General features: G+C 51.4%; 1 protein-coding gene across 5 annotated transcripts in view; it reads left to right on the forward strand.

Moving 5' to 3' along the window:
* The first annotated feature begins 1,169 nt into the window (after positions 1 to 1,169).
* LOC116954731 (transmembrane ascorbate-dependent reductase CYB561-like) overlaps positions 1,170 to 25,129 on the forward strand; it is a 32,024-nt gene continuing 8,064 nt past the window's right edge. Inside the window, exons 1-4 of one of the 5 annotated variants that reach the window (XM_032975488.2) lie at positions 1,170 to 2,174; positions 21,480 to 21,658; positions 21,806 to 22,040; positions 22,564 to 22,662. In XM_032975488.2, coding sequence (XP_032831379.2) covers positions 2,069 to 2,174; positions 21,480 to 21,658; positions 21,806 to 22,040; positions 22,564 to 22,662 — 619 coding nt within the window. In that variant the 5' untranslated portion in view covers positions 1,170 to 2,068. Of the gene's footprint in view, positions 2,175 to 4,129; positions 4,293 to 10,960; positions 12,240 to 12,958; positions 13,204 to 21,479; positions 21,659 to 21,805; positions 22,041 to 22,563; positions 22,663 to 25,129 lie in introns of those variants that run through there. The other 4 variants (XM_032975490.2, XM_032975489.2, XM_076052494.1 and 1 more) reach the window with 4 other exon arrangements.

Below are 25,129 nucleotides of genomic sequence, written 5' to 3' on the forward strand. Positions count from 1 at the left end.
TACATTTGGGGCATCTTTGTCTTTTACACGTACGTTACCAACACAGACACACACAGAGTACAATAACAAATACCAGCATGCATACCTAGACACATTGAAAAGCAAACATAGTGTACACACACCAACAACAACAACAACCGGCGATGATGTCACCACGACTCTTGTGCCAGGCTAGGTGCATGCGCACACACACACACATTTATACAAACACACAACTCTGTCAGTGATGCCGAGAAGTTGACGGAGTCCTGGGGCTGGAAACCTGGGGATGGAGACCACGTGGGACAGATCTCATTATTCATTAACGGACAAAAAAAAATTTGCCTGCTGCGTGCGGCCCCCTTATTGTATGTAAGGTCCACGGCAAATTGAAACTATAAACAATTTAATCTCAATTTTATTTCTTCACAAATCTGTTTGCTGTCCGCCTGATGATGCCAGTTGTAATTACCGGCGAAACGTCGTACTCGGATTGTAATCGTTGTGGAGCTGCTCTCCAAACACACCGGTGTGCTGTACTAGTGACGAAATGGCACGTTCTGTTCACATGACGAACCTTTATTAATTGTCCGTGTCGGGTGGTGGCGGGTTTAACGACACATATATATTTACGCGATCTAACCCCAAGAAAACTATATCATGGATGATATTGGTCGCGAAAGCCTACGTGTTAAACTTACCAGGTAAGGCCCACTGACCTGTACAGCTCTTTCCTTAGAAGCGACCTGGTTATCACAAATGATACGCTCAACGAAGCGGCTTATCACGTGGAAATGTATAATGGCCACATACTCGAAACGCGTGACGTTGATTCTTAATGTAGAGTGGAAATCCCAGGAGCACCTGGAGAAAATCCACGCGACCACGTGGGGAGAGAGAGGGAGAGAGAGAGACACGCAAACTCCACATTTTCAGCGGGGGTCATGGGATCGAACTCACGACCTCCTGCATACCAGGCGATGGAGTTAACATCTCCAAGCCACCCCCCCCCCCCCCCTCGATCTCTCGGAGTGGTGAGGGGGGACTGCATGCAGCTTCGATTCGCACGGTTGACTACGTACGGTGCGAAAGAAGATCAACGTGCATGCTAATTCATAGTTACTTACAAATGATCTTGTGATGCTGCTGTTGCTGCGTTGAGGTTGGGAGTGGTGCGCACGCAATTGCCAGACTAAAAAAAACACACATTCGTCAATAATAATAATACTGCGGCTTTAAAATGAAAATAGAATACCACAAAATACAAACGTCCATACATACTGACACATCAGAATATGTATTTGTTCTGGAGGAATCTGATGAGCTATAAAGCGCTTTTTTTCACTTGGCGGGTCAGAACGTAACAACAACAAACAATAGGCTAACAAGATAGGAGTGCAAAGCGTTGTAAAGGCAAACGCATCACTTCAAAAAAATATATATACACACAAATACACCTAAAACTAGTTTTGTATCTTACCATGTGCCCACATACATCGGTATACAGCAGCAGCTGCCGCCGTTTGCCAGCAAAGTGGCGGCCACGTAGCCACGATTCTCGTGCCAGACTCGAAGGTGCGCCCTGAGGCTGTCACGTGATGTGACGGAAGACTCACTGGGCCACGTGTAATGATGATGGGTTGACTCGCGAGATGACTGGAACGTCCACACACGTACACCGACAACGCCTTTGCTAGGCGTGATGCCCCGTGCCGTGTGGCTGTACAGGAATTGTTAACAATGTCCGCATGCTGATGTTAATTATTGAACGAGAACGATACGGGGACTCCTCTACTTACGAACGTGTTAGGTTCCAGAGGTCTGTGTACGTAAGTCGATTTGTTCGCAAGTCCAAACTTTTCTCCTGTCGATTCCAAACACGTTGTGCACGGCGTGTGTACACTAAACGCGGGGAATGGCTTTAAAAGATGTGATGTAGATGGTGATGTAGATGCCACTGGTTCGTCTTACTACGATCTGATCATTATCAACCCCACAGTGGCAGCACAACAACAGACAATGGCTGCGGCCCAGGTAGAAATGCTGGGAATTCTGGGTAATGAACGGGAATTCTGGGTAATGAACGGGAATGCTGGGTAATGAACGGGAATGCCGGGGAATTCCGGATAATGACACCAAACAACCATCGCCATCTATTGCACGGCGGTTGAACTCACGACTCTCGGCCCGAACAGGTAACTGGACATACGGAGCAGGTGTGTTCGTATCTCTGAAAAGTTCGTAAGTCGAATGCTCGTAAGTTCGAGGAGTCCCCCGTAATTATAAAGTTGTGTACTCCCGTCGGGCGAGGCCACGGGTCGTCGTAGACACGCGCCCAAGCACCGGTTGGAAATAAAAACAGCGACGCTTGAGTACGTGTATTGTTTATTATACGTGATATAAACTGTGAATGAACAAATACAGATTACAAGTGCCCGTGCACTGCCCTGGAATGTGAGTATGTGTTGCGTGTACACGTGCGTGTACGCGTGGAGTTGTGCAAACGTCGCCACCTGGGGAGACAAAGGCGACCCGGGGGTGGTGCCGGCCATCCACCCCCCTCGTGCGCCGTGCCGGCCTTCGTAGGTGCCGCTCGCTGACAGCACTTGCCCCAACAGTCTGTTACAGGCTACACGGGGGATCTTTGTCTCTGTGTGGTAGTGGTGAGCTCGCTGCGTTGCGAGCCCGGCGATTCCCGCTGACGGCAAACACCGGTGACGATTACCCGAACCGGTCCCGGGCCTCTTCTAGGTCGACTCGGCCTCAAATGAGAACCTAGGTCGGTGTGTGAACATCGCTACTGGGGAGACAAAGGCGGCCGGGCGTGGTGCTGGCCACCCACAACCTTGTCTACCGAACCGGCCTTTAATAGGTGCTTGCAAACAGCACTTTCCCCAAAAGTCTATGGCTTTATTGTTTGGCCGGATAGAAGGGTCTAAACGGGCGCGGCACGGGCTCGAGATGGCCTTACGTGGTTGTGTCAAGATCGCCCTCTGTTAAAGGTGGAGGCTCGTGGAGGACGCTGCTACTGGCCAGACAGAGGCAGTCACCCTCCAGCAACAACGGAGGGCAGAGGAGCGACGCTCTCAGAGCAACGAGCGGAGCGCCGGGCGGCTAAAACGAATATATTTGGCACCGTGTGGAGCACGGGTGGTGCATCGGCCAGTCATCTCAGTCGGTCAACACATGGCACCTGGGCCCGTGGTGCCATCAGCGAGCCTTGAGGTGTGAGTGTGTGTGCCGCCCCCAGTACTCGCCCTATCCCTAACCAATTAGCTGACCTGCCACTCGCCATAACCCTCACTAACTAGCCAACCTCGTACCAGCCCTACCCCTAACCAATTAGTCAACCGTCACTAGCTCTAACCCTAATAAACTAAGCCACCCAGCCACCAAAACCAACCTTCTACCAGCCCCCTACCCCTAACCAGATAGCCAACCAGCCACTAGCCCTAACACTTACCAGCCTCCTAGTACCAGCCCCCTACCCCTAACCAGATAGCCAACCAGCCACTAGCCCTGACACTTACCAGCCACCTAGTACCAGCCCCCTACCCCTAACCAGATAGCCAACCAGCCACTAGCCCTAACACTTACCAGCCACCTAGTACCAGCCCCCTACCCCTAACCAGATAGCTAACCAGCCACTAACCCCGCACCACGCAGACCCAAGCCCGACCCCTCCCTAGCCGCACCCCCGGGGCCGTCTCGCCACATCCCCCCCCCCCCCCGGCTGGTGGTTCGTGATGGGGAGCGGTGGCGCAGCGGTTAGCGCATGGAACCGGGCGAGAGCCGAGTTCCAGCCCCGCTCACGGCCACCACCAGCGCCGGCGACGATTATCTAGAACCGGAACCCTCCCCCCACCTCCCCCTAGGTCGACTCAGCCTCGAATGAGTACCGAGTGTAAACATCGCCACGAGGGAGACAAAGGCGGCCGGCCACCCACCCACCATGCGTCGTGCCGGCACTCAGAGGCGCTACTGAACTGGCTCACAGCACTTGCCCCAACAGCCGCTTGTGTGTGTCCGCCTATGCGGGTGCGTCTTTATCTTTGGTGCACACGTCACCCGCCCAGCCCACGCCGCCCCGCCCCTCCCCCGCTACCCCCCCGCCAACTACTGCCCTGCCCCATGCCCCCCCCCTCCCACTACTGCCCTGCCCCCCCCAATGGCTCAGAGCCCAGCACTACCGAGCCACACGATGTCTCCGGGGCCAAGTTGAATTCCCTCTGGAACAGCGGAGCGACTCCACTTGCACACACGCGTGAGTGAGTTCGTGGCGGTACAGGACTGCGTCTCATACGAGTACCCCGGTACGGTGTGTTCAACATTGTCGCGTTACTTGGGGAGACAAAGGCGGCCGGGCGAGCTGCTGGCCAAGCCACCCCCCCACCCCCCGTGTTGCCGTGCCGGCCTCGGCAAGTGCTGCTACTCGCTAACAGCACTTGCCCCAACAGTCTGTTGCAGGCTACACGGGGGAACTTTGTCTCTAGTGTGTTAGAGACTTAAACGTCTCAAACGAGTACCCCGGTGCGGTGTGTTAAACATCGCCACTTGGGAAGACAAAGGCGGCCGGGCGTGGGGCTTGGCCGACACCCACCCCTTCGTGTGCAGGGGCGGCTTTAATAGGTGCTCGCTAACAGCACTTGGCCCTAACAGTCTCGTTAAAGTTTATATGTGGGACCCTTTGTGTGTGTCACTGTTTGTGGGACCGTGTGACTGTGTGTGTGTGACTGTGTGTGTGTGACTGTGTGTGTGTGACTGTGTGTGTGTGTGAGACTGTGACTGTGTGTGTGTGACTGTGTGTGTGTGACTGTGTGTGTGTGACTCTGTGTATGTGGCTGTGTGTGTGACTGTGTGTGTGTGACTGTGTGTGTGTGACTGTGTGTGTAAGACAGTGACTGTGTGTGTGTGACTGTGTGTGTGACTGTGTGTGTAAGACAGTGACTGTGTGTGTGTGTCTGTGTGTGTGACTGTGTGTGTAAGACAGTGACTGTGTGTGTGAGACTGTGTGTGTGTGACTGTGTGTGTGTGACTGTGTATGTGTGAGACAGTGACTGTGTGTGTGTGACTGTGTGTGTGTGAGACAGTGACTGTGTGTGTGTGTGACTGTGTGTGTGAGACTGTGTGTGTGTGTGACTTTGTGTGTGTGACTGTGTGTGTGTGAGACAGTGACTGTGTGTGTGTGACTGTGTGTGTGAGACAGTGACTGTGTGTGTGTGTGACTGTGTGTGTGTGTGACTGTGTGTGTGTGTGTGAGACTGTGTGTGTGACTTTGTGTGTGTGACTGTGTGTGTGTGAGACAGTGACTGTGTATGTGTGTGAGACAGTGAATGTGTGTGTGTGACTGTGTGTGAGACAGTGACTGTGTATGTGTGTGACTGTGTGTGTGTGTGACTGTGTGTGTGTGAGACAGTGACTGTGTGTGTGTGTGACTGTGTGTGTGTGAGACAGTGACTGTGTGTGTGACTGTGTGTGTGTGTGGGGAGCGATAGTGTAGCGGTTAGCGCGCTGCGCTATGAACCTGGCGACCCGGGTTCGATTCCCGCTCACGGCCAACACCAGTGACGATTATCTGAACCGGTCCCGGGCCTCCCCTAGGTCGACTCAGCCTCAAATGAGTACCTGGTGCGGTGTGTAAACATTGCCACTAGGGAGACAAAGGCGGTCGGGCGTGGTGCTGGCCACCCACCCCCTCGTGTACCGTTCCGGCCTTCATAGGTGCTCGCTAACAGCACTTGCCCCTACAGTCTGTTAAGGCTATATGGGGGATCTTTGTCCTTGTCTTTGTGTGTGAAACAGTGACTGTGTGTGTGTCACTGTGTGTGTGTGTGTCACTGTGTGTGTGTCACTGTGTGTGTGTGTGTCACTGTGTGTGTGTGTCACTGTGTGTGTGTCACTGTGTGTGTGTGTCACTGTGTGTGTGTGTGTCACTGTGTGTGTGTGTGTCACTGTGTGTGTGTCACTGTGTGTGTGTCACTGTGTGTGTGTCACTGTGTGTGTGTCACTGTGTGTGTGTCACTGTGTGTGTGTCACTGTGTGTGTGTCACTGTGTGTGTGTCACTGTGTGTGTGTCACTGTGTGTGTGTCACTGTGTGTGTGTCACTGTGTGTGTGTCACTGTGTGTGTGTCACTGTGTGTGTGTCACTGTGTATGTGTGTGTGTGACTGTGTGTGTGTGAGACAGTGACTGTGTATGTGTGTGACTGTGTATGTGTGTGACTGTGTGTGTGTGAGACAGTGACTGTGTATGTGTGTGACTGTGTGTGAGATAACAACGGTAGGAGGCTCCTAGATTTTTGTGCAGCCCATGGGCTTGTAATTACCAACACGCTGTTCCCGCATCGGCGCATCCACACAACATCATGGATGCATGTCTAGTCCAAGCAAGAACATCTGCTGGACTACATAGTGGCGGACCAGCGGATGCGAGCCCATCCATGTCCTTGACACCAGGACCTACCGTGGAGCTGATCTGCCCTCTGACCATCGACTAGTCATCTGTAAGATGCGCCTGCCATTCTTCCGCTCCGGTGGTGGGTGTACACCCAGGACCCCATTCCAACCTAAAGTGGCCTGGTTTCAGTTATCTGATGAAAGTTGCAAGCGAGAATTTCATCATCGCCTGCGGCTGGGGTTGGCATCGTCCCCCACTCCTCCTGATGTCGAGGGTAAATGGGCGAGGTTTAGGACTGTCACTCATGCAGCTGCATTGGCTGCTTTGGGTACGCGGTCCAGACCTCCCCAGAGACCCTGGCTGACAGAGGAGGTGTTCAGGATGGTTGAGAAAAAGCGACAGGCCCACTGTCATCGGCTACAGAATCACACGTCAGAGAATGAGGAGGCTTACCGCAGCCTTCGCTCGAAGGTTCGGAGAGCCGTGAGGCGCTGCAAGGATGGGTGGTGGTCACGGGTTGCTGAGGAGATGGAGTCTGCCTCAGTGGCCCGCGATCACAAATCTCTATTTAACTCCATCAAAAAAGTAACCTGCAGCACCACACCTATTACCATCATTTGGGGAAAGAAACGGTGATCCAATCTCCGACCCCCAGGAACAGGTTAGCAGATTTGCTGAGCATTTCTGTGAGGTCCTGGGGAAGGGAAAATCCCTCAGCCAGGAAAACATCGTGGCACAAAGTGAGGATGACCCTGCTGAGGCTGCGGTGCCTCAAATATTGGAAGAAGTCACCCCCTATGAGTGGCTGGCTGAAGTGCCATCTGTCGAGGAAGTACTGCAGGCGATCTGGAGTCTGAGACCAGGAAAGGCACCGGGCAGAGATGATCTCCCAAGCGAAATGCTGAGGGAGGGTGGCGTTTGTGTACAGACTGCCCTATATGACATCATAACAACAGTCTGGACCACTGGACGGGTTCTGCAGGATTGGAAGGATGCCCTGGTGGTCCCCCTCTTTAAGAAGGGGGACCGCACAGACTGTAACAGCTACGGGGGCATCTCATTCCTCAGTGTGCCGGGAAAGGTCCTGTCAAGGATTATTCAACATCGCCTTGCCAGGCACGCTGAGGAGAGGCTTGCGGAGCCCCAATGCGGTTTCAGGAAAGGGCGGTCCTGCACAGATGTCATATTTTCTGTCCGTCTGCTACAGCAGAGGTGTAGGGAATTCCAGCAAGACCTACATCTCTGCTTTTTTGACCTGGTCAAGGCCTATGATACCATCAGTAGGCCTGGGCTCTGGGTTGTTCTTTGTGCTTTTGGAGTACCTGACCCTCTGCTCACGATCATTAAGGACCTTCATGATGGTGAGCGGGCCCGGGTAAAACTACGTAGCCGGGAGTCAGAGCCATTCCCTGTATACCTTGGGGTGCGACAGGGATGTCTTCTGGCTCCCACATTATTTAACATCTATTTTGACCACGTAGTTCGTGAAGCCTTCAGTTGCTGTACCGGGGGAATCTCCATATGGTACAGATATAATGGGAGGCTGATCGATGCCCGGGTGCGGTCAAGGGATGGCTTCCTATTGCTCAACCACGTCATGTGTGCCGATGATTTGGTAATAGCTGCTCATTCAGAGGAGGAGTTGGAGACGCTGCTGCTGAGACTGGAGCGTGCCACTAAGAGATGGGGCCTTACAATCAGCCCCACCAAAACTAAGCACCTGCCTGGGTATTTTGTACCATCGGACACTCCACCCCCACAACTCCCAATCGGTGATGGGGCAGTTGTGGAGAGAGTGGAGAGTTTCCCATACCTAGGCAGTGTGCTTATGACTGGCTCCAGTTTAACAGCAGAGGTCTCACTCCGAATCAGTCGAGCGGCAATATCTTTTCGTCGGTTGCGTAATGCTGTGTGGAAGTAATGCTGTGTGGAAGCTACCTGGTCTGTCGATCCGCACTAAGCCTCAGGTCCTCTCGGCCACGGTCATTCCCTCCCTTCTCTACGCTTGCGAAACGTGGACCCCCCAAATGGAACATCTTTGCCGGTTAGAAACATTTAGGCTAGCCTGCCTACGATCCATCCTGGGTTTAACCAGGCTGGATTGTGTGAGGAGCTCACAAATCCTTGAAAGATCTGGGCAAGGTTGGTCCCATCGGTGAGCTCCTCCGGCAAGCAAGGCTGCGTTGGCTGGGTCATGTAGCCCGCATGCCCAGCCACCGCATGCCGAAACAGCTTTTGTTCGGCCGGATCAAGGGGGCTAAACGGGTGCGGCACGGGCTAGAGAAGAGATGGAGTGATGTGGTACAGGAGGACGTGGAGCTGAGTGGACTTGCCGATGACTGGTACCAGCCGTGTCAAGATCGGCCTCTGTGGAGGAGGCTCGTGAAGGACGCTACTGGGCAGTTGGACACATATATAGACATCTAAACAGAGAGCGTTATGTATGTGTCTGTGATCTCTACTCTATCTGTACTCTTTCACTCTTAACCTATAATTTAGCAATCTTTGAAATAACGTAATCAGCCAGACCATGCGTTAATTGTGTTTTGACCGACCCTCTGTGTTGCATTATATTGTTTCCAAATTTTACTAAATCTTGTTCGATTTGATGTGCTTCTCCATCTCTCTTTGTCTCCCCTACATCCTAAGGCCTCGGCACAGAGACCCTATCTCTCTGTGCTCCATACGTTGTGTCTCTCTTTGTGTCTCTGTGTTAACTCCCTCTACTTAGGTGTCTGTATATATATCTGCGGTTCTGTGTTTCCTCTCTCTCTTAAATTTAGCTCTTCTATGCCTGATGATGATTGCCCCCGTTGCAATCGAAACGTCGTATGCTTATTATGCAATTTTATTATTATTTCTTATTTCTGCGTGACTTTACCGAAAAAAAAACAAAGAGTAATTCCTGCAGTCACGAAAGCACCAAATCGACTTTGAACCTCCTTGTTGTTGTAGCTGCTCTCTCGCTGGTTCAGCAGCTCTACTGCTGGATTATATTTTTTATTATTCCGCCTGAGGACGACCGCTTGTGTTGCGATCGAAACGTCGCGATTCATTTTACTTTCTACCTACGTGGACTTTACGGAAAGAACCACAAAGAGTTGTGGATTCCTTGCAGTCACGAAAGCTTCAAATCAACATCGAAAGTTCATCCTGATGAACAGTTTTTTTTGTGTTTGAAAAACTGGCATGTGAATCGTGGTCACATGACATTCGAAAATCACTGTGAATTCAAAGTGCAAGCGAGATTGCGGCTTGGTTCACCGCCACAGATGTGACAACAGGATTCCAGCTTCGGGCGGCTTAATTCAGGATGTTGGGCTTGACAAATGGCCTTTAAAGATTTTTTTGGGGGGGGTTAGTTCGCGTAAATGTATCGTCAAAACCCGCCACCACCCGACACAGCCAACTAGCAAGAGGTTGTCACGTCAATGGAACGTGGCCAATTCGTCACTAGTATAGCACTATTGTGTAGTGTATAGTGCAGTGTATAGTAGAGTATAGTGTAGTATACTAGTACAGCACTAGTGTGTAGTGTATAGTGTAGTATACTAGTACAGCACTAGTGTGTAGTGTATAGTGTAGTGTATAGTAGAGTATAGTGTAGTATACTAGTACATCGCTAGTGTGTAGTGTATAGTGTAGTATACTAGTACAGTGCTAGTGTGTAGTGTAAAGTGTAGTGTATAGTAGTGTATAGTGTAGTATACTAGTACAGTACTAGTGTGTAGTGTATAGTGTAGTGTATAGTAGAGTATAGTGTAGTATACTAGTACAGCACTAGTATGTAGTGTATAGTGTAGTGTATAGTAGAGTGTAGTGTAGTATACTAGTACAGCACTAGTGTGTAGTGTATAGCGTAGTATACTAGTACAGCACTAGTGTGTAGTGTATAGTGTAGTATACTAGTACAGCACTAGTGTGTAGTGTATAGTGTAGTGGATAGTGTAGGATACTAGTGCAGCACTATTGTGTAGTGTATAGTGTAGTGTATAGTAGTGTGTAGTGTAGTATACTAGTACAGCACTAGTGTGTAGTGTATAGTGTAGCATACTAGTACAGCACTAGTGTGTAGTGTATAGTGTAGTGTATAGTAGAGTATAGTGTAGTATACTAGTACAGCACTTGTGTGTAGTGTATAGTGTAGTGTATAGTAGTGTATAGTGTAGTATACTAATACAGCACTAGTGTGTAGTGTATAGTGTAGTGTATAGTAGAGTATAGTGTAGTATACTAGTACAGCACTAGTGTGTAGTGTATAGTGTAGTATTCTAGTGCAGCACTAGTGTGTAGTGTATAGTGTAGTGTATAGTAGTGTATAGTGTAGTATACTAGTACAGCACTAGTGTGTAGTGTATAGTGTAGTGTATAGTAGAGTATAGTGTAGTATACTAGTACAGCACTAGTGTGTAGTGTATAATGTAGTGTATAGTGTAGTGTATAGTAGAGTATAGTGTAGTATACTAGTACAGCACTAGTGTGTAGTGTATAGTGTAGTGTATAGTAGTGTATAGTGTAGTATACTAGTACAGCACTAGTATGTAGTGTATAGTGTAGTATATAGTGTAGTGTATAGTGTAGTATACTAGTACAGCACGAGTGTGTAGTGTATAATGTAGTGTATAGTGTAGTGTATAGTGTAGTATACTAGTACAGCACTAGTGTATAGTGTAGTGTATAGTAGTGTATAGTGTAGTATAATAGTACAGCACTAGTGTGTAGTGTATAGTGTAGTGTATAGTGTAGTGTATAGTGTAGTATACTAGTACAGCACTAGTTTGTAGTGTATAGTGTAGTGTATAGTAGTGTATAGTGTAGTGTATAGTGTAGTATACTAGTACAGCACTAGTGTGTAGTATATAATGTAGTGTATAGTGTAGTGTATAGTGTAGTATACTAGTACAGCACTAGTGTGTAGTGTATAGTGTAGTGTATAGTGTAGTATACTAGTACAGCACTAGTGTGTAGTGTATAATGTAGTGTATAGTGTAGTGTCTAGTGTAGTATACTAGTACAGCACTAGTGTGTAGTGTATAGTGTAGTGTATAGTGTAGTGTATAGTGTAGTGTATAGTGTAGTGTATAGTGTAGTGTATAGTAGTGTATAGTGTAGTATAGTAGTACAGCACTAGTGTGTAGTGTATAGTGTAGTATACTAGTACAGCACTAGTGTGTAGTGTATAGTGTAGTGTATAGTAGTGTATAGTGTAGTATACTAGTACAGCACTAGTGTGTAGTGTATAGTGTAGTGTATAGTGTAGAGTATAGTGTAGTATACTAGTACAGCACCACCGGTTGTGTGTTGGAGAGCCAAGCCACAACATTAACGACACACGTACTCTGATGACGGACGCTTGTGTTGCGCCCCAAAAACGCGGCGATTTCATTATTTTAATTTAATTATGTTCATTATTTTTTTTTATTTTTCTACCTACGTTACTTTCACCGAAAGGACCAAAGATCACGGATCCCTTGCAGTCACGAAAACTTCAAATGTAGACTTAACGACGCGTCTATCTATACATTTACGCGATCTAATCCCCCCAAAACAAAAACAAAAACCTCTCGTTACGGATGACGTTGGGGTCGAGAAAGCCTCCTGGAAGAGTCGCGCAGAGGCCACATTTGTTGTTGAAGCGCAAAGGCAGTGGACGCAATCAACATCGCAGGGCATCATTACAACACCACCCCCCGACTCTGCCGCCGCAAGCAATCGCGGTGATGCAATGATGCGACCGAAAATCCGACGTCGTTTCAGCGCACGGTGGGGGGGGGGAGAAGGGGGAAAGACGCCGCTTATCGTATCGGAGATGAGGCAAGCGACTTGGGAAGTTCCCTGCAGAAGTGACGACGGTGTGCATTTTGGTCAGTGCTTTGTAGGCGGTAGGTGTGTGCGTGTGTGTGAACTTCTTTCGCACAGTACGCAGCCAGCCGGATAGAGTGAACACCAAAAAAAACAGTTATAAAAGAAGTTCGTTTTGAATCTAGATTTAAATGTGCATGTGTTGTGTGTGTGCGTGTGTGTGTGTCGTACGTATTTGTGCTTGTGTATGGCGATTATCTGAACCGGTCCTGGTGCCTCCCCTAGGTCGACTCAGCCTCAAATGAGTACCTGGCGCGGTGTGTAAACATCGCCACTGGGGAGACAAAGGCGGTCGGGGGTGGGTGTACCGTGCCAGCTTTCGTCGGTGCTCGCAAACAGCACTTGCCCGAAAACGTCTGTTAAGGCTATGACGGAGGATCTTTGTCTTTGTGTATTTATGTCCGTGGGGGGGAGGGGGGGGGGCGGAGCGGTGGCGCAGTGGTTAGCGCGCTGGGCTCGATCCCTCGCCCACGGCTAACGTCTCAACCGGTCGGGCGGGCCTCTCCCACCCTTTACAACGAGTGTCTCCTGGCCATTGGGGACACAATCTATGGCCGTGCGTGGTGACGCTGCTTATCCAAGGAAATTGCTGACTCGCACCGCTTGCCCCTACAGCCTGCGTCGGCTGCTGTTAGGGCGACTATGATAGGGGGGGGGCCGGGGGGGGGGGCGGTCTCATATTCACAGCACTCCGTGGACATTCACTGGAGATTTGGTTCTCCGGTGTCGTCCTTGCAGCAGCAGCAGCGGCGTGCTACGGCCGTCTGGAACGCTCTTCCTTCCGATATTAAGGATTAAAAAACTCATCTCTATACAACTGCCTTTTGCGCTCAGTTTGTTGTCCTTCTCCTCCCCCCCCACCCTCGCACCTCCGATTCAGCACGGTTGGCTACGTACGGTGCAAAAGAAGTTCAACGTGCACGTAACACAGTGCCTGTCAAGTTGCCAGTCCATTTGCCGAACCGGGTGAGAACTCGGCACACCAATCTGATTTGAACGAGTGGCCTCGTGTTTCCCGACGGATCACTGGGGCCCAGGCACGGCGGGTGGCAGTGCAGCGGCGACACTCGTGACACGTGGTGGCTAGGAGATGTTAACTCCCTCGCCTGGTACACAGGAGGTCGTGGGTTCGATCCTGACCCTGACGCCTGCTATATATTTAGAGTTTGCGGTGTCTCTCTCTCATCATCATCATCACGGTGGCTAGGAGATGTTAACAACCTCGCCTGGTATACAGGAGGTCGTGGGTTCGATCCCGACCCTACGCCTGCTGTATATTTGGAGTTTGAGGTGTCTCTCATCATCATCACGGTGGCTAGGGGATGTTAACAACCTCGCCTGGTACACAGGAGGTCGTGGGTTCGATCCCGACCCTAACGCCTGCTGTATATTTGGAGTTTGCGTCTCTCTCATCATCATCATCATCACGGTGGCTAGGAGATGTTAACAACCTCGCCTGGTACACAGGGGGTCGTGGGTTCCATCCTGACTCTGACGCCTGCTGTATATTTGGAGTATGCGTTCTCTCATCATCATCACGGTGGCTAGGAGATGTTAACAACCTCGCCTGGTACACAGGAGGTCGTGGGTTCGATCCCGACCCTAACGCCTGCTGTATATTTGGAGTTTGCGTGTCTCTCATCATCATCACGGTGGCTAGGAGATGTTAACAACCTCGCCTGGTATACAGGAGGTCGTGGGTTCGATCCTGACTCTGACGCCTGCTGTATATTTGGAGTTTGTGTGTCTCTCATCATCATCACGGTGGCTAGGAGATGTTAACAACCTCGCCTGGTACACAGGAGGTCGTGGGTTCGATCCTGACCCTGACGCCTGCTGTATATTTGGAGTTTGCGGTGTCTCTCTCTCATCATCATCATCATCATCACGGTGGCTAGGAGATGTTAACAACCTCGCCTGGTATACAAGAGGTCGTGGGTTCGATCCCGACCCTACGCCTGCTGTATATTTGGAGTTTGAGGTGTCTCTCATCATCATCACGGTGGCTAGGAGATGTTAACAACCTCGCCTGGTATACAGGAGGTCGTGGGTTCGATCCTGACCCTGACGCCTGCTGTATATTTGGAGTTTGAGGTGTCTCTCATCATCATCACGGTGGCTAGGAGATGTTAACAACCTCACCTGGTATACAGGAGGGTGTGGGTTCGATCCTGACCCTGACGCCTGCTGTATATTTGGAGTTTGAGGTGTCTCTCATCATCATCACGGTGGCTAAGAGATGTTAACTACCTCGCCTGGTATACAGGAGGTCGTGGGTTCGATCCCGACCCTAATGCCTGCTGTATATTTGAAGTTTGCGTGTCTCTTTCATCATCATCATCATCACGGTGGCTAGGAGATGTTAACTACCTCGCCTGGTATACAGGAGGTCGTGGGTTCGATCCCGACCCTGACGCCTGCTGTATATTTGGAGTTTGCATGTCTCTCTCTCATCATCATCATCACGGTGGCTAGGATATGTTAACTACCTCGCCTAGTATACAGGAGGTTGTGGGTTCGATCCTGACCCTGACGCCTGCTGTATATTTGGAGTTTGAGGTGTCTTTCATCATCATTACGGTGGCTAGGAGATGTTAACTACCTCGCCTGGTATACAGGAGGTCGTGGGTTCGATCCCGACCCTGACGCCTGCTGTATATTTGGAGTTTGCGTCTCTCTCTCATCATCATCATCACGGTGGCTAGGATATGTTAACTACCTCGCCTAGTATACAGGAGGTTGTGGGTTCGATCCTGACCCTGACGCCTGCTGTATATTTGGAGTTTGAGGTGTCTTTCATCATCATTACGGTGGCTATGAGATGTTAACTACCTCGCCTGGTATACAGGAGGTCGTGGGTTCGATCCCGACCCTAACGCCTGCTGTATATTTGAAGTTTGCGTGTCTCTTTCATCATCATCATCATCACGGTGGCTAGGAGATGTTAACTACCTCGCTTGGTTTACAGGAGGTCGTGGGTTCGATCCTGCCCCTAACGCCTGCTGCTGTATATTTTAATTTTGCGTGTCTCTCTCTCTTCCCGTGGTCGCGTTGCTTTTTCTGCGGGTCCTCCAGTTTTTTCCCCCTCCACATTTAAAATCAACGTCACGCGTTTCGAGTATTTGGCTGCTGCTGCTGCTGCACATTCCCACGTGACACGCCACTAAGTTGAGCTGTCATTTCTTGCCACGTTCCTTCTGAAAAAGAGCTGCATAGATCCGTGTGCCTTGCCTGGTAACATCTCAATATTTGAATACCGTGTGTGGTGTTCGCTTTCTGCCCAGCGTTGAGTTTGTGTGTTGAATGAGTGTGGACGAGTGTGTGGAGTTCGTATTTCAGCTCCCCCCCCCCCAAGTTCTGCACGGGTTTTCTCTGGGTTCTGTGCAGTTTCCTCCCATAGCTAAATAAACACACGCGCACACACATGCACACGGTTGAACTGTGGTATTGGCCAAAACATGCCACCTGTAAATTACTCAATTGGGATCACGCACACAGCAATGAGATCCGTAAATATTAAGTTTGTTGTTCTTCCACCGCACCTCCGATTAGCACACGGTGTGAAAGAAGTTCAACATGTATAGGCTCACACAGCGACCCATTGACTCACACAGAGACCCATAGACTCACACAGCGACCCATTGACTCACACAGAGACCCATAGACTCACACAAAGACCCATAGACTCACGCAGCGACCCATAGACTCACACAGAGACCCATAGACTCACGCAGAGACCCATAGACTCACACAGCGACCCATTGACTCACACAGAGACCCATAGACTCACACAAAGACCCATAGACTCAAGCAGCGACCCATAGACTCACACAGAGATCTATAGACTCACACAGAGACCCATGGATTCACACAGAGACCCATAGACTCACACAGCGACCCATTGACTCACACAGAGACCCATAGACTCACACAGAGACGCATAGACTCACGCAGAGACCCATAGACTCACACAGAGACCCATAGACTCACACAGTGACCCATAGACTCACACAGAGACCCATAGACTCACACAGCGACCCATAGACTCACACAGAGACCCATAGACTCATACAGAGATCTATAGACTCACACAGAGGCCCATAGACTCACGCAGAGACCCATAGACTCAAACAGAGACCCATAGACTCAAACAGCGACCCATTGACTCACACAGAGACCCATAGACTCACACAGAGACGCATAGACTCACGCAGAGACCCATAGACTCACACAGAGACCCATAGACTCACACAGTGACCCATAGACTCACACAGAGACCCATAGACTCACACAGCGACCCATAGACTCACACAGAGACCCATAGACTCATACAGAGATCTATAGACTCACACAGAGACCCATAGACTCACGCAGAGACCCATAGACTCACACAGCGACCCATAGACTCACACAGAGACCCATAGACTCACACAGAGATTTTTAGACTCACACAGAGACCCATAGACTCACACAGAGACCCATAGACTCACGCAGAGACCCATAGACTCACACAGCGACCCATAGTCTCACACAGAGACCCATAGACTCACACAGAGATCTATAGACTCACACAGAGACCCATAGACTCACACAGAGACCCATAGACTCACGCAGAGACCCATAGACTCACACAGCGACCCATAGACTCACACAGAGAGCCATAGACTCACACAGAGATCTATAGACTCACACAGAGACCCATAGACTCACACAGAGACCCATAGACTCACGCAGAGACCCATAGACTCACACAGAGACCCATATACTCACACAGAGACCCATAGACTCACATAGAGACCCATAGACTCACACAGAGACCCATAGACTCACACAGAGACCCATAGCCTCACACAGAGAGCCATAGACTCACACAGAGACCCATAGACTCACACAGAGATCTACAGACTCACACAGAGACCCATAGACTCACGCAGGAACCCATAGACTCACACAGAGACCCATAGACTCACACAGCGACCCATAGACTCACACAGAGACCCATAGACTCACACAGAGACCCATAGACTCACACAGAGACCCATAGACTCACACAGCGACCCATAGACTCACATAGAGACCCATAGACTCACACAGAGATCTATAGACTCACATAGAGACCCATAGACTCACATAGAGACCCATAGACTCACATAGAGATCTATAGACTCACATAGAGATCTATAGACTCACACAGAGAGCCATAGACTCACACAGAGACCCATAGATTCACGCAGAGACCCATAGACTCACACAGAGACCCATAGACTCACACAGAGGCCCATAGACTCACACATAGACCCATAGACTCACGCAGAGACCCATAGACTCACACAGAGACCCATATACTCACACAGAGATCTATAGACTCACATAGAGACCCATAGACTCACATAGAGACCCATAGACTCACATAGAGATCTATAGACTCACATAGAGACCCATAGACTCACATAGAGATCTATAGACTCACATAGAGATCTATAGACTCACACAGAGAGCCATAGACTCACACACAGACCCATAGACTCACGCAGAGACCCATAGACTCACGCAGAGACCCATAAACTCACACAGAGACCCATAGACTCACACAGAGGCCCATAGACTCACACAGAGACCCATAGACTCACGCAGAGACCCATAGACTCACACAGAGACCCATATACTCACACAGAGATCCATAGACTCACATAGAGACCCATAGACTCACACAGAGACCCATAGACTCACACAGAGACCCATAGACTCACACAGAGAGCCATAGACTCACACAGAGACCCACAGACTCACACAGAGACCCATAGACTAACACAGCGACCTATAGACTCACACAGAGACCCATAGACTCACACAGAGACCCATAGACTCACACAGAGACCCATAGACTCACACAGAGACCCATAGACTCACACAGAGACCCATAGACTTGCACAGAGACCTATAGACTCACACAGAGACCCATAGACTCACACAGAGACCCATAGACTCACACAGACCCATAGACTCACACAGAGAGCCATAGACTCACACAGAGACCCATAGACTCACACAGAGACCCATAGACTCACACAGAGACCCATAGACTCACACAGAGACCCATAGACTCACACAGAGACCCACAGACTCACACAGAGACCCATAGACTCACACAGAGACCCATAGACTCACACAGAGACTGATAGACTCACACAGAGATGCATTGACTCGCACAGAGACGCATAGACTCACACAGCGACCCATAGACTCACACAGAGACCCACAGACTCACACAGAGACCCATAGACTCACACAGAGACCCATAGACTCACACAGAGACCCATAGTTTGTTGTCTATCCCTCACACCTCCGATTAGCACGGTTGGCTACGTACGGTATGAAAGAAGTTCAACACAGTAGCACAGAACAGCATCATAGTGCTGGCCGCAACAACGTACGCTTCGCGGCATTCTAATGGAGGGGGGGGGGGGGGGTTAATGCACGGAGTATATGCGCTTTCCGCCCAGTTTCTGCTGATTGTTCACGCACGAAGCAAACGTAGCGCCTTGACTAAAGAACGCTTGGCAGTAGGAGAGTTGTCAAATCACCCACACGAATGCCGCAACATATCTCCCTTCCCATGGGCGGCGTCGAGGTGTTGTCATATATATTAGACATACACCCTGGCTCGCCAGGAGAAGGAAAGTTCGGACTAAGTATCGTCTGTCTCTTCTGCATGGGATCGAGCGTTCTCCCCTTTCGCGCGCGTGCGTTTCCTCTCCAGTAACCTGGTTTTCGCCCACATGCCATAAGGTGCCGGGCCTTAATGTGTGCTCGCGAACAGATCTTGCCTCAAGTGAAGGGATCTTTGTTTTGATTGTGTAGTGATGCGTGCACTGTATGTTCAGCGGTTGGGGTGAGTCCTCAGGGATGAGGGAGATGTGAGGGTTTGTGGTCTCGGTTTGCGGTTGGGTTCGGAAGAGCTCACGGCGGGATGCAGGCAGAGGTCAAACCAGAGGCTTGGCACCATCACCGCGATCACCAAACACAGCCACCCACCACACACTGTCACCACCACGTTCGCGCACCATCACCACCACACCATCACCACTACCACACACAATCACCATCACACCGTCACCACTACCACACACACCGCCACACACTATTAACACAACTGTCACACACCACCACCACTACCACCACACACCACCACCACCACTACCACAACACACCACCACCACTACCACCACACACCACCACCACTACCACCACACACCACCACCACTACCACCACACACCACCACCACCACTACCACAACACACCACCACCACTACCACCACACACCACCACCACTACCACCACACACCACCACCACTACCACCACACACCACCACCACCACTACCACAACACACCACCACCACTACCACCACACACCACCACCACTACCACCACACACCACCACCACACACTGCCACCACCACGACCGCGCACCATCACCATCACACCATCACCACTACCACACAGTCACCATCACACCGTCACCACTACCACACACACCCACACCGCCACACACTATCAACACAACTGTCGCACACCATCACCACCACCACACACAATCACCACCACCACACACAATCACCACCACACCCCACCACCACTTCCACCACACACCACCACTACACACTGTCACCATCACTATCGCGCACCATCACTTCCACCGCCACACACCGTCACCACTACCACACACAATCACCACCACACCATCACCACAACCTACTACCACACACACCGCCACACACACAATCACCTCCACCACACACCACCATACACCACCACCACTACCACCACTACACCGTCACCACCACCACACACAATCACCACCATCACCACACGATGACCTCTACCACCACACACCGTCATTACCTACACCACACCGCCACCACACACCATCACTACCAGCCATTCGCCGCTAAGTGATTGTGACGTCACCACGGCGCCTGTGCCAGGCTAGGTGCACGTTGAGGCCACGTGAAGTGTCAGAGGCTCGCTGACAGGAGGAGGTCACGGGACAGACCCAGCAGGTGCCATGGCTTGGCTGACCGAGATGACCGGCAGATGCACCGCCAGCTGTAACCCCCCCCTACTGTGCCAACTTGCTGCGTTTTATCCGCCCGACGCTCCGCTCGTTGTTGTGAGCGTCGCTCCCTCTGCCCTCCGTTGTTGTTGCTGCTGGAGGGCAAACTGCCTCCAAACTGCCCAGCAGCCTCCTCAAGGTGCACCTAGCCTGGCACTGCCCAGCAGCAGCAGCAGCGTCCTTCACGAGCCTCCTCCTCCACAGAGGCCGATGTTGACGACTCCGCTGACAGGAGGCAGACCCAGGTGGGCGAGGCAGCGCTGACTCGACAGACGATGGCTAAAGTCCCCGCGTGCGAACACCTGGGAAGGAGGTGGGGGCTGGGGGGGGCTGGGGGACTGGGGGGGCGGGGGGGGTGGGGAGGGGGTGGGGACTGGGGGGCAGGGAGTGGGGGGGGGGCTCACCCAACAGGGGAACCGGTCTGCCGGCATTCAGTGACATCGCCTCGAGGGCGCGTCGCTTGTCGGGACTTTGCTCTTCACGGCAATTGTTGCTGGCCCTCGTCATCGCGCTGGGTGTGAGACGACCCCCGTGGAGTGTTTGTTTTTGATGGTAACAGCCACAAAGAATTTGCGGAGTTGACTGAGAGCCAAAATATATATTTTTTTAATTATCATTATTATCATTATTATTATTTACATGCGCGGAAATTTTTTGTTTTGCAAACCCGCCAGACCGTGCGATGGTGATCGCGGTGATCGCACCATGGTGTGATCGTGGTGATCGCACCATGGTGTGATCGCCTTCAATGACGGGAGTGTGCGTGTCATCATCTGCAGTGCCGGTGGTGATGGGGTGGGGAGCGGCGGTGCAACGGTCGACGCGATGCCCCACGAACCTTGGCGACCCGAGTTCGATTCCCGCTCTCACGGCCGAACACGCAGTGACGGTTATCTGAACCGGTCCTGTTAGGTCGACTCGGCCTCAAATGAGCACCCGGTTTCCGGGGTGCGGACATCGCCGCTGGGGAGACAAAGGCGGCCGGGCGCGGTGCTGGCCACCCACCCCCTCGCGTGGCGTGCCGGCCTTCACAGGTGCTGCTCGCTAACGGCACTTGCCCCAATAGTCTGTCACAGGCTATACGTGGGATCCTTGCCTTGGTTTTGTCTCCTCTGTCACTCCCGTAGACGGTACAAAGCAAGAAATTCATCCAGCCGGAAGAAAACAACAACAACAACGACAACGACAACAACGACGACAACAACAACAACGACGAACAGACAAGGCAGAACGACGGAGCGGGCAGACCCCGACGGTGCCAGGCCCTGACAGCAGTGGCCCGGGCATTGTGGGCTTCGAGGCGCGGGTGGGTGGTGGTGGTGGTGGTGGTGGGTGTGGTGGGTGTGGTGGTGGGTGTGGTGGTGGTGGTGGGTGTGGTGGTGGTGGTGGGTGTGGTGGTGGTGGTGGGTGTGGTGGTGGTGGTGGGTGTGGTGAGTGCGGCAGCGGTCGGCAGGAGGGGGCAGCGGCGAGGGTCGGCCCATCCATGGAGGAGACGGAGCCGCCGGGCGGCGCGCTGCGGCGTCTGCCGTGGCTCGTGGCCACGTCGCAGCTGCTGGGCCTGCTGTGCGTGGCGCTCGGCGCCGTGTGGACGGCGTACTTCCGTGGCGGCTTCGCCTGGGAAGGCGACCTCCTCTTCAACGTCCACCCGCTGTGCATGGTCATCGGCATGGTGTTCCTCTACGGGGAAGGTGGCCACTCGCCCCGCACGCCCGCCGATCCGCACGAGCCCCTCGCCTACCGATTTGCTCGCTCGCTCGCTCGCTCGCTCGCTCCCTTGCTCGCTCCCTCACTCGGTCCCTTGCTCACTCCCTCGCTCGCTCGCTCCCTCACTCACTCCCTCACTCGCTCCCTCACTCACTCCCTCACTCGCTCCCTCACTCACTCCCTCACTCGCTCACTCGGTCCCTCGTCTGGGGAGGCAATGCTGGCCTGGGATGGTGCTGGCCACCTACCTTCACAGGTGCTGCTCGTTAACGGCACTTTCCCCAACCGCCTGTTAAAGTTTAACACGGAGGGGGGGACGTTTCACACGTAGGCTTTCACTATCGATGGTATCCATGATGAAGGTTTTTCTTTTGGGTTCGATCGCGTAAAAATCCAAATGCATCCGTAGTCTGTTGAATTCTGCGCGGGGTGGGCTGAGCGGGAGGAGGAGGAGAGGGAGGGGGGGGGATGATCTTCGTCTTTGTGCGACTCCTTGCTTCCCGACAGCCATCCTCATCTTCAGGATCTTCAGGAACGAGGTGAAGAAGTCCGTGAAGATCATACACGGCATCGTTCACGTCGGCGCCCTCATCGCCGCCATCATCGGTGAGCCTCCGCTACCGAGCGTCTTCGCGCTCAATGCGCGTACGTACGTATGTACGTCGAACTCCTTCAGTGCTGTGCTGGAGCCAGCCGTGCTCGTCGGAGGTGCGGAGGGAAGGACAACAAGCTGAACACAAAAATCACTCCTAAGGAAATGTGTTTGTCAATCTAGATGATTGATTTCATCTTAGCTTAATGAGATTGATATCGCGCCTTCACCAAGGCGCTTTACAGCAATTATACAATTGTACATAGCATGGTCGTAATTTGAAATAAAGAATTGGGTTATTGTAGTTTTGATGCAGTAAAGCAAGATGGATTGATGAGGAGGGGTTGGGATAGGCCTGGTCGTAGTTTGGGGGGGGGGGGGGCGTATCTCCAGTGGCTTCCCAATATCGGAAGGAGAAAGAGCGTTCCAGACGGCCGCAGAAGCGCATCTGAAAGCGCGATGCGGTGACCACCGTCTTATTTCAATGGCTAGCCAAAAGTCGCTGCTCCTCCTGCTGCTGCTGCTCCTGTTGCTCCTGCTGCTGCTGCTCCTGCTGCTGTTCCTCCTGCTGCTGCTGCTGCTGCTGCTGCGACGAGCGGAGTTGGCGTGGTCACGGTTTATGCTGTTTGACGAGATCACCAAGGTATTGTGGTTCAGTCATTCCAGTCCAGCTTGTGCTAGCGGTGTTGCATCACGGGACAAATCGTCCGTTACACGGGCGGCACTCTGACGTGTCCTCGGCTCGCGCTGTTCGGTACTTCAGCACCTCAATTGGGTTGCTCCCTCTCTCGCTCTCTCGCGTAGTTGAATCGAAAAATATTGGTGGGCCGGGCATCGTTTAAGGTTTTTTTTTCTGGGAGCATCGCTGGTACCACCACGATGTCCTGCCGGAGGGCGACGCTGGGAGGGATGATGACGAAGACGACGATGTCGATCCCGCCAGCACGACCGTGACCGCCGGCCGTACCGAGAGAGCGCCTGGTGCGCCATTGCCTCCCAAGTGGTCTCGCTCCCAAAGACAAGGGGGGTGGCCGCCCCCGTAAGAAGCACAACGTGCTGGGGAATGACCAGACCAGCATCCTGATGTACTTTCGAAACAAGCGATAAACAGCCGTTGCCACGCACAAATACCCCAGCAGCCCCCCTTGTTTATGGGTGTTTTGCGTTTGTTTTTTTATTTCCATATTTGGCGTTGCGTGTCGGGCTCAGTGACATCTCCACGTCTTCATAGGCCTTCTGGTTTCGGAGTTATGGAGGTTTTGGCACCCCCGGATCACGACGGTGACCCGGGTCACCGCAAATCGATTCACTTGATGCCGAGTAGCCGCTCGGCTCGGCTTCCTTGGGTGCCTTGGAGATGTTGATGACCTCGCCTGGTACGGAGGAGGTTGTGGGTACGATCCCGACGCTGATGCCTGCTGGATGTTTAGAGTTTGCGTGTCCTTCCCGTGGTCGCGTGGATTTTCCTCCAGGTGCCCCCGGGGTTTTTCTCTCCGACATTGAGAATCAACTTGCGTCACGAGGATTTGGCTGCTATAAATGTCCACATGATAAGCCACTTCGTTGAGCTATCATTTGTGGCCAGGTCACTTTTATTTTATTTTATCAATTTATTATTTTATTCTCATTCTACGTGACTTTACCGAAAGAACAAAAGAAGATGAATCATTGCAGTCACGAAAGCTTTAAATCGAAACGTAAACACCTTGTTTACCATGAACACCTTGTTTACCTACTACCTTGTTTACTGTGAACACTTTGTTTACCGTAAACACCTTGTTTACCGCTCGCTAAAAGCTCCATGGCGCAGTCAGTGGCCTTCATTTAAAATTGAGATGAATAAAGAGCTCTACCTAGCATTTACCTGTTACAAAACTTGTTCATGTGTAGTAGTGCCCCAGTAATTACCCTGTTATAAACCTTGTTCATAGTAGTAGTGCCCCAGTAATTACCCTGTTACAAACCTTGTTCATGTGTAGTAGTGCCCCAGTAATTACCCTGTTACAAAACTTGTTCATGTGTAGTAGTGCCCCAGTAATTACCCTGTTATAAACCTTGTTCATGTGTAGTAGTGCCCCAGTAATTACCCTGTTACAAACCTTGTTCATGTGTAGTAGTGCCCCAGTAATTACCCTGTTACAAAACTTGTTCATGTGTAGTAGTGCCCCAGTAATTACCCTGTTATAAACCCTGTTCATGTGTAGTAGTGCCCCAGTAATTACCCTGTTATAAACCCTGTTCATGTGTAGTAGTGCCCCAGTAATTACCCTGTTATAAACCTTGTTTATGTGTAGTAGTGCCCCAGTAATTACCCTGTTATAAACCATGTTCATGTGTAGTAGTGCCCCAGTAATTACCCTGTTATAAACCCTGTTCATGTGTAGTAGTGCCCCAGTAATTACCCTATTATAAACCCTGTTCATGTGTAGTAGTGCCCCAGTAATTACCCTGTTACAAACCCTGTTCATGTGTAGTAGTGCC

Source organism: Petromyzon marinus, chromosome 56 (genome assembly GCF_048934315.1).
Source record: "Petromyzon marinus isolate PM22_M1 ecotype Great Lakes invasive population chromosome 56, UKy_Petmar_22M1.pri1.0, whole genome shotgun sequence".
Lineage (NCBI taxonomy): Eukaryota > Metazoa > Chordata > Hyperoartia > Petromyzontiformes > Petromyzontidae > Petromyzon > Petromyzon marinus.